Genomic DNA, 10,469 nt, shown 5'->3' with positions numbered 1-10,469 from the left:
GAGGGTGGGGAGTTGGTGATGTAGTTGCATTGGGGAGGTCCCAGAGAGGTTTACAACTTTTTCCCATTACTTCTTCATACCGAATTTGCAAATTGTCATTGAAGCACAGACTTTGGGCTAACAGCCTACCGGTAGGCTACTTCATTTACTAGAGCATACCGCCACCCTCTGGATGGGTAACTTTTTGGACAACATAGAAAAAACGTTTCAGTGCTTTTTGGAAGAAAGTCAGACATATTTCCACGGGAAAGCCATTGGAGGGATGGTGTTCGTCACGACATGGAAACAACGAGAAATGTCTTTGTAATTGTGCTTCTAAATTTCATATTTTGGGGAATTTACAGCCAAGAACTAAATCCCAGAGGTAGAAATGTATGCGAAGCTGGGTAAGTGATTATTATGTTAAATAAGTTTTAGGCTTGACATTGATGGACAAAACTATTACAGCGGCCTGATTCAAGTCAGTGACGGTAGATAAACATGCTTCACATTTTTTTTAGATATAGTTTGAGATTTTCTGAATACTCAAGCCCTTTCTACACACAGATACTGTAACCTTCCTCAGATCACTGCTTATTTGGTCAAATGCCTCATTTTTTCTTTGTGCCAGTAATTCCCTGCACTTTGAATGCTGTGTCCGATTTGCATCTCAACGTGATTAGGATCATGTTTAATATTTAGATTTATTAGACTATCTGTCATGATTGCAATGTGATCATAATATTAGTTTGGATAGAAATAGTTAAATGACGTTAGGTTATATGAATCAAATACAGATAACTTGTTTCTCCCTCCCATATCCGACAGGCTCCAATGCTGTAGTGGCTTCGCACAGCAAGGAGATGAGTGCTTAATACGTGAGTAGTTGAACGCCTCTTTTATAGGAATTAACAAACCTGAATCAGATCATTGGGAGTAGACTTCACAACCATTTCCTCTTTCATTTCTAAAAGCATAACCATTTAATGTGAACTAACTCGCCCAATGGTTTTCTTTCAGCAATTTGTGAGAGTAACTTCACCTGCAAAGAGAATGAAGTTTGTGTGCGACCCAACGAATGCCGCTGTCGTTCTGGTTATTTTGGAGCCACTTGTGACACGAGTAAGTATCCTGTTACTACCTCACAGCTATCATTAAAGCGGTAATCAGTAGTTGAAACAATAACAAAAAGCTTAGGGATGGGGCTGGAGAAATGTGAACACTCCAATTCATAGACAGAGCTATGGATACATGGACTGACAATCCAAAAAGTAACATTTTAACCTGGTTTTGAGGCTATATAATGTTTGTTTACATTTACTCTGTTTACAAACATTGAAGTAAAACAAGCTTATATTTTGGGTTCTGATGGGGTACAACAGCTGAACTAAGCTCCTGAGGCATTAATAAGTTATATTCTTCAAGAATCAATGGGTACATGTCATTAATTTGTAAGTCCAAAAATGGATGTAGCAACTGCAGATTGCCCCTTTTAAATGTAATTTTGACATTTATTTAAAGCATCAATTCCTGTGAAAGGTAGTGTTAATGTGTTAACACTAGTCATTTTCACATACAGCCAGTCCAGGTAGCCTACTACTCAGAACTACATAGCCTACGTCCAGAGAGAACTTAGTACACAAATGATCTCATTATTGACACATATTTGCCTTTCATCCTCCCTGTAGAATGTCCGTCCCAGTTCTGGGGACCTGACTGTAGGGGTAAGTGTGACTGCCATCCCAACGGGAGTTGCGAGGATGTCACTGGGGCCTGCACCTGTAACCCTAATCGCTGGGGGCCAAACTGTGAGAGAGCCTGCGATTGCCAGAAGGGCCAATGCAACCAGGAGACAGGCGCTTGTACGTGCTACGCAGGCTTCTGGGGCTCCCAGTGCTCCAACAACTGTCACTGCAGCATCAACTCTGTGTGTGATGTGGGAACGGGCCAGTGCCACTGCAACCCCGGCTGGTATGAGAGGAACTGTGCTGCTCAGTGTGCCTGCAACGGTTCTCCGTGTGACCAGCTCACCGGGCGCTGCAAGTGTCGACAGCGTTTGTGGGGTACTCATTGCGAGCGCATGTGCCAGTGTATCCATGGACGCTGTAACCAGGCGGATGGATCGTGCACCTGCAGGCCAGGATTTAGAGGGAAGTTTTGCAGGGAGCCGTGTCCAGCTGGGTTCTACGGACAGAATTGCAGAAACAGGTTTGTGACACAGCTGTGTTGGACAAAGATAACTTAGTTGGAACCACAGAGGTTAATTAGCTGGATACGACAAACATGTCTTTTCTCTTTTCTCGTTCAGTCTGCTGTACTGTGCCTATTGTGGTAGACATGTGGTGAAGCTGTCAAATTGAATGTGATTGACAAACTGTTTTGAGCTGTGACCCACCTACAGTTTTTTGGCCACCTAAAGCTGTTGGCAACCAAAACCAATACCTATAGCCGCAATCCAGTTTCTAGCAACAAAGGAACTAGCCTTGGCTGAAAGCCTGTGGCAGATGCTATAAGGGAACCAACCATTTGGAAACACTAGTTTAGCATGAGTATGACTGTTACGAATTAAGTTGGTCCATGCTATTCATGTTGTGTTATAATGTTACTGAGGACTTGGTCTTACTGTTCTTCCAGGTGTGGTCACTGTAAAGGCCAACAGCCCTGCAAGGTGGCAGAGGGACGTTGCGTTGCATGTGAACGTGGTTGGAATGGCACCAGGTGTGACCAGATGTGTGCTCCTGGGTTCTTTGGTGAAAACTGCGAGGACGTGTGCTCACCCTGCAAAGATGGACACTTCTGCAACCGCATCGACGGCTATTGTCCCCACTGCAACCCTGGTTGGATGGGTGATCGGTAGGAATATGATTATGAGCTTCCTGTCACATTCAACATCTTTAATAAATAGATCACTAGTCACTTTAATAATGCCACATTAATAATGTTTACATTCGTTGCATTACTCATCTCATATGTATATACTGTATTTTTATACCATCTATTGCACTTTGCCTACAAGTGTGCCACTCTGTCATTGCTCATCCATATATTTATATGTATGTATTGTTATTCAATCCATTTACTTAGATTTGTGTGTATTAGGTAGTTGTTGTGTAATTGTTAGATTAGTTGTTAGATATTACTGCACTGTCGGAACTAGAAGCACAAGCATTTCGCTACACTCGCAATAACATCTACTAACCATGTGTATGTGACCAATAACATTTGATTTGATTTGAATAATCAAATGTAGATGATTGTAGAGAAATTATGAGAAGGGAATTATATCACCTCTGAGTTTTTTCAACCATTTTTGTCTTTACAGATGTGAGCTCAAGTGCCTGAATGGAACCTATGGAGAGAACTGTGTCAGTAACTGCAACAGCTGCTTCAATGGGATGTGTCACTTCGCTACAGGAGAGTGTCTCTGTGACCCTGGCTTCTCTGGTGCCTAGTGAGTGCAAAACATTTCAACATGCAAAAATAATGCAAAGAGCATATTGCCCAACAAAGTTTTCAGCCATGTCGTTTGCCTTTCTTCCCTATGCAGCTGTAATGTGAGCTGTTCAGAGGGTCAGTATGGGGTTAACTGTGCCCAGATCTGTTCCTGCCATGACAACAACTGCAACACAGTGACTGGAGCATGTAACCTACGTAAGAACCTTTCCTAAAACATACGTATCTTATGTGATGAGTAATATACATCTATGCTTTTTCCAGAAAGCTTATTGGTAACGTATGTATCCGCCATAAAAACACTTAGGGACAATATTTATTTTTGAAAATATGTTTATTCTGTGGCAATGGTGACAGATTAGTGACCTCTGCTCTTTGAACAGAGCCTAACCAGAGGATGGGTGTGATGGCAGCAGGGGTGCTGGTCACCTGTCTCCTCCTCCTGCTCCTCTCCTTGTTGTGTTGCTGCTGTATCTGTAGACAGAACAAACAGAACGAGTAAGTCAAGTGGATGGAAAATGAAAACACAGATTCATTGTTGTTTGTATTGGGAACAGTACATCATGAGATATTGTCAGATTGGTTGGATTTAAACTCAGACTTTACTGCTTGTTTTGTTTGTCTGGTGTTTGCTTTTAGCCCTGAGAAAAAATCCAAAAGAAGACTCTGTGGAGGGTTTACACGAATCAGCTCTAAGCTTCCTTGCATCCCACTGAGACGGCAGAAGCTACCCAAAGTTGATGGTACGTACTACTTGCACAAACTCATTTGCATTTCTGTCATACTTGTTGTTCAATGTTTAACATCCATGTTAATGTGTGTTTTCACCGGGTTCTCACGACTGATGATAAACCAGCCAAATTCCAATATATTAAAAGTAGCATCCTTTATCCTTGGTATTTTGCTTTGCTTTCTCTCTGAATGGCTGTGACAGTGAACTCAGTGTCTTATCATTGTCAACAGATAAGTTCAAATCTTTAGTGAATGTAGGTTCTAAAGGTTAGAAGCTCTGTTTCTGTTCTCCACAGTGTCCCACCATGACCCTGAGAATACTTTCAACTGTAGTTTCATCGAGCCCCCCTCCGCTGTAGAGCAACCCACCACCTGCGGGTCGTCCCGAGCCTCCTCTTCCGTAGAGACCACAGGGGATGGACATGTCTATGCTGTCCCTGACGGTCAGTGTCACAAACTAAATCTTCCCTGTCACTCTTGGATGATACTGCATGCTGCATTAAAACCCCCTCTGTTGTTGTCCATTAGTTTACTCCAATTAGGGGAGTGGTGGTAGGGTTAGGAGAAAATAATAATATATACAGTACCAGTCAAAAGTTTGGACACACCTACTCATTTAAGGGTTTTTCTTTATTTTTACTATTTTCTACTAGCAAATGAGTTTGTGCAAGTAGTACTACTACTTTTACTACAAAATAGAATCATGTAGGAATCATGTAGTAACCAAAAAAGGGTGGGCAACTAGCATCGGTGGCGGCTCTGGTGCGGGACGTAGCACCCGCTCAGACCGTGGATCCGGCCATGGACTGGGCACCGGCGCAGAGGAAGGCTCAGGCCATGGAGCGGGACTGGACGCCGTGCCTGGACTGAGCACCGGCGCAGAGGAAGGCTCCGGCCATGGAGCGGGACTGGACGCCGTGCCTGGACTGAGCACCGGCGCAGAGGAAGGCTCCGGCCATGGAGCGGGACTGGACGCCGTGCCTGGACTGAGCACCGGCGCAGAGGAAGGCTCCGGCCATGGAGCGGGACTGGACACCGGCACAGTGGAAGGCTCTGGCCATGGCACTGGCACAGGAAGCTCCGAGCCGTGGACCTTCACTGGAGGCTCCGGGCAGTGGACCGTCACTGGAGGCTCCGGACTGTGGACCGTCACTGGAAGCTCTGGACTGTGAACCGTCACTGGAGGTTCCGGGCTGTAGACCGTCACTGGAGACTCCGGACTGTACACACGCACTGGTGGACGAGTGCAGGGAGCCGGCACAGGACTTACCGGGCTGGGAAGGCGCACTGGAAGTCTGGTGCGTGGAGCCGGCACAGGTTGCACTGGACTGATGACACGCTCTCAGGGCGAGAGCGGGGAGCCGGCACAGGACGTACCGGGCTGGGGAGGCACACTGTAGACGTGGTGTGTGGAGCCGGCACAGTTTGCACCGGACTGATGACACGCTCCTCAAAACGCCTGCGCTGCAGCATACTCCTAGCCAACATCTCTCTCCGATATCCCTCCTCAAACTACTTCGACTCCCAGACGGTCTCTGGCTCTCTCCTCGGCTCGGCCGACCGCCCCTTGTGCCCCCCCCCCCCCAAAAAAAAAAAACTTGGGGTTGCCCTTGGGCTATTTGTGGCCGCGGACCCCGGCGTCGTTGCTGTCCTCCTTTACTCCTCGGCGACTCCCGCCAAGGAAGGGTCTCGCATCCACCCAGTATCTCTTCCCATGTCCAACTCTCCTTCACCTCCTGGGCACGTTGCTTGGTCCTGTAATGGTGGGATATTCTGTCACGATCGTCATATAAATAATTGGACCAAGGCGCAGCGTGAGTAGAGTTCCACATTTTAATAATAGTGAAACCTCTGAAGACAACAAAGATATAACGATGTGAAATACGTGGCGCACACATACAATATCCCACATCGCAGGTGGGAAAAGGAACACACTAAGTGTAATCCCCAATTAGAGGCAACGATTATCAGCTGCCTCCAATTGGGAACCATACACATACACCAACATAGAAATATACTATCTAGAAACCCCCCTAGTCACGCTCTGACCTATTAGACCATAGAGAACCCGAGGGCTTTCTATGGTCAGGGCGTGACATTCATGGTTGAATTGCTGCGAAGAAACCACTGCTAAAGGACACCAATAAGAAGAAGAGACTTGCTTGGGACAAGAAACATGAGCAAAATACATTTTGGTTCCATCCGCCGTGTCTTTGTGAGACACAGAGTAGGTGAACGTATGATCTCTGCATGTGGGGTTCCCACCGTGAAGCATGGAGGAGGAGGTGTAGGGGTGCTTTGCTGGTGACACTGTTTGACATTTATTTAGAATTCAAGGCACCAGCATGGCGGTGGGACACCATCCCATCTGGTTTGCACTTAGTGGGACTATCATTTGTTTTTCAACAGGACAGTGACTCAAAACACACCTCCAGGCTGTGTAAGTGCTATTTGACCAAGAAGGAGAGTGACGGTGCTGGATCAGATGACCTGGCCTCCACAATCACCCGACCTCAACCCAATGGTTTGGGATGAGTTGGTCCGCAGAGTGAAGGAAAAGCAGCCAACAAGTGCTCAGCATATGTGGGAACTCCTTCAAGACTTTGGAAAAGCATTCCTCATGAAGCTGGTTGAGAGAATGCCAAGCGTGTACAAAGCTGTCATCAAGGCAAGGTGTGGCTACTTTGAAGAATCTCAAATATAAAATATATTTTGATTTGTTTAACACTTTTTTGGGGGTTCATACATGATTCCATATGTGTTATTTCATAGTTGAGATGTCTTCACTATTATTCTACAATATTAGAAAATAGTTCAAATAAAGAAAAACTCTTCAATGAGTAGGTGTGTCCAAACATTTGACTGGTACTGTGTGTATATATGTGTATATATGTATGTATGTGTGTGTATATGTATTTCAAAATATATATATAAGGGGGATTGGAAATGATACAGACAATTACATTGATGGAAGCCACAATCTATCAGCACTATTAAAGCTGATCTACCCCAAATACACTTACTAATCTGCTACCATGTCATCCAATTAAAACATCAACAGGAAATACAGCACTTACCAGAGCATTACTATTTATTTCCTCAACATCTCAGGTTTGAAAGGGGAGTCTGATTCTGCTTATCGTTTATTTATTTGAAAATAACATGATTGTCGTTTTAACTCTCTCTCTTCCCTCTCTAGAACCTGGAGAACAGAACAAAAATAAAGGGAACAGAATCAACACAACAGAGACTAGAGTACTGGCTGATTATGATGATATCTCTGAGGTAGACACATTGCCGGAGAACATGGACATGACTATGCAGGTCTCAGTTAACACCAGTGAGCTGCCACTCCACAGGTCCTCAGAGAATGAGGGCTCCTGCAGTGGCACAGAGTCAGCCAGCAGCATCCGCCTCCGGGCCCATGCTCCGCAGCCACCCCAGCAGTCCAGCAAGGAGAACAGTGTAGGGTCAAACACCGTCAAAGATAATGGAAAGCCTATAGCTGCTGAGAGGGTTAAACCTCGACCACCAGACCCCTCCACAAAGCCAAAGCTATCCTGGGTCCATGCATCTCCTGGGCCGAAACAGAATAATATAAGTCAGGAAAAGACTGTGGCTGAGGAGAAAATGAGTTCCAGGAAGAAAGCCAGCAAGCAGCAAGCTCCCGATGCCGCAGAGTCTGCATGTACAGATGGGGCTGGCTTCCAAGGGGAGAAGAAGCCAACTAAAAACAGATCAGGTATGTTGCAGATAGAGCACATCAACGGGGCAGTGCAGAGTGTCCTCAGGAAAATGGGCAACTTCCATGCTGACCGGAAGCCTGAAATCCCCAGAGAGTCCGCAGAGAACAGCCCCAGTTTATCCCTAAACAGGGAAGTTAACCAACTGAACATACACTCGGAGGCAGCCTCTCTCTTAGCTGCTCAGCTGAAGGAGAAGACTCAGAGCCTGAACAGGAGTGAGACCGGCTGCTGTGAGGAGAGCCTGTCTCACCTCCAGGCCCATAGAAAGAAGCCCACCTCGCCCCAAAAGACCACGGGCACCCAGCCTGGAGCAAAGGCTCTGCTTCCCACATCCGCTAGTTCACAGAAGCCTCTGCCAGATACGCCATCTAAAGAAGCCAAAATCCCAGAGAAACAGGACTCTACCCACTCTGAAAGCAGTTCAGAGAAGGGAGACTCCACAGTAAAGAAGGCCCCAATGACAAAGCCTCCTCGAAAAAAAAACAAGGAAGGAAATATAGACGCAAAAACAAAGACTATTACTCCAAGGTTGCAGTGACGCCACCTCAGGCTGCAAGTAAGTGTGGTCAGTGTTGATGATTTTAAATTCTGAGAAAACAACACACATGTTGAGATGTCTGAAATATATTTTGGGACACATTTGTTTCATTTTGTTTAGCACCAAATCGAATGTCGATGGAATATTTTCCCTTCTGTGGGTGTTTTTCATCTTGAGAAATGTTATGATATAGTGCAGTATTCTTTATATTTTAACTTTTTATTTTCCTTCACCATAGCTATTCTCAAATCAATGTATTGTATAACAGTGAGTGCTACGAGGTCTGAATACTTATTTACCTTGATCAATCGTCATTATTGTACCCAACATTTTCTAATTTGTTCATATTGAATAAGCCAAACACCCCAAAAACCTGGATTTTGTATCTCCTAAATGTTTTAAGTTGGAAAGCCGATCCCACTGCCCAGAACTGTGAAGCCACATCAGGGCCTCAGACAAACAAGAGGTGTGTTGTGTTGATGGTAGAACAGTTTGGGGTCTGTGTTGAGGACCCTGGGGCTGTCTGACACATGTGCTGCAGTTGTGTGTGCAGTTTCTGGGGGGAATGGTAGACTTTGATGCAGCTGTAAAGGCTACAGAAGATCATATGGTGTTTAATTGATTACAGACTGTTGGTGCCGGTCATCCTGAATCCATGCTGTGACCTGCTTAGACAGGAACATCTCTCATTTGCTCTCAGGACTCTCAGACAAAGCAAAGACCCATTTAAGAGCAACAAGGTCCTGAAAATAAGTTATTTAACATAAGTCACACAGTAAGATTGGCAGATGACCAGCTGCCTTATTGTGAAAGGTAGATCATATTGAACACATTGATGCTTTCAAGACATGAAGACATGGCTGCATGCATAGGCGCTATTGCATCATTATTTAATTCTAGAAGTTTTACTGTGGAAAAGGTATGGGGCCTAGTGGTGGGATGAGGACTAGAATTATGTTTTGACTGCCTGTTTAAACATCTCCCTGGAGCTTGGTCTATAACGTAATGCCAAGCATTGAGAAGCAACTGCCAACTCAACCATGTCCCAGAATACTATTGGGAGACAGTGGCTACCATAGAGACACCATATGAAAGCATTAACATCTGGTAGCCATTACATCGCTGGAGTTAAGCAAAGCAGAAAACCTAGAGTGAAAAAACACCTAAATGTCAGAATGGCCTAATTGGAAAACTAGACCACAGTAACAAACATAAGTTGTTACCTAAATATGGTTGAAATTGTTGTCTTAATGTATTTTGAATGCCAAGACGGTATAGGATCATTCATTGATAATTGTATTTTTCTGAAATTTAGCATAAATGAATATTCTTTGGATATGGGCCATGGCTCCAAAAGGACTGTATATCACACCGCAAGCAATTGGCAGGACTTTTCTATGGGCATGATTACCTGTTTATAAGTGTCTAGTCTATACTCACTGTGATATGAATGGGACATTGTGGACCTTCTGTGTAAGCTACAACATGTTCTTTTCATTTACTGTTTGCTGAAACAGGAATGGAAAATGCAGACATCATGAAATTTCATGATTGGAAACAAACACAGCCATACAACGACCCAGAATGAACAGACAGGATCAGAGTTTTATGATGTAACTAGGGTTTCAAAAATTTGGTAACTTTCCCCAAATTCCCAGGTTTTCAAAAAATCCTGATTGTAGGATCCTGGAAATCATGCTTATTCCCTCTTGATTCCATTCTTTTTAAACAGTTCCTCTGGCTGCTACTAATCTTGATAAAAAGTAATTCCATCAAAACAATTTTGAGGTAAATTTATGAAAAAACTTTATCATTTAGAAACAGCTGTAGATATAATCCAATTAAATTATATCTATTTTTACACACACACACACACACACACACACACACACACACACACTACATACAGTACCAGTCAAAAGTTTGTACACACCTACTCATTCAAGGGTTTTTCTAATCTTTACTATTTTCTACATTGTAGAATAATAGTGAAGACATCAAAACTATGAAATAACACACAA

At 44.2% G+C, this 10,469-nt stretch overlaps 1 protein-coding gene across 1 annotated transcript; it reads left to right on the top strand.

The window, feature by feature from the left end:
• Window positions 1–78: 78 nt before the first annotated feature.
• On the top strand, window positions 79–10,229 carry LOC106568197 (scavenger receptor class F member 2-like). Its single transcript, XM_014138324.3, has 11 exons — window positions 79–386; window positions 808–857; window positions 1,000–1,101; window positions 1,668–2,187; window positions 2,614–2,832; window positions 3,302–3,430; window positions 3,527–3,630; window positions 3,816–3,930; window positions 4,072–4,175; window positions 4,461–4,607; window positions 7,364–10,229. Exons 1-11 carry the CDS (start codon window positions 280–282, stop codon window positions 8,446–8,448), a joined length of 2,682 nt encoding a protein of 893 aa, XP_013993799.2. The 5' UTR covers window positions 79–279; the 3' UTR covers window positions 8,449–10,229.
• Window positions 10,230–10,469: the final 240 nt, after the last annotated feature.

The sequence above is a fragment of the Salmo salar genome, chromosome 13 (genome assembly GCF_965601325.2).
Source record: "Salmo salar chromosome 13, fSalSal1, whole genome shotgun sequence".
Taxonomy (NCBI): domain Eukaryota; kingdom Metazoa; phylum Chordata; class Actinopteri; order Salmoniformes; family Salmonidae; genus Salmo; species Salmo salar.
The sequence above is the reverse complement of the archived record's forward strand: the minus strand, read 5'-3'. Positions and strand labels throughout refer to the sequence as shown.

Excerpts from the sequence above, each read along its gene's own strand:
- LOC106568197 (XM_014138324.3), top strand. The coding sequence starts at position 280 with ATGGAAACAACGAGAAATGTCTTTGTAATTGTGCTTCTAAATTTCATA. Across the intron at positions 1,102-1,667 it reads TGGAGCCACTTGTGACACGA|AATGTCCGTCCCAGTTCTGG; the intron begins GTAAGTATCCTG and ends TCCTCCCTGTAG. Across the intron at positions 3,931-4,071 it reads AGACAGAACAAACAGAACGA|CCCTGAGAAAAAATCCAAAA; the intron begins GTAAGTCAAGTG and ends GTTTGCTTTTAG.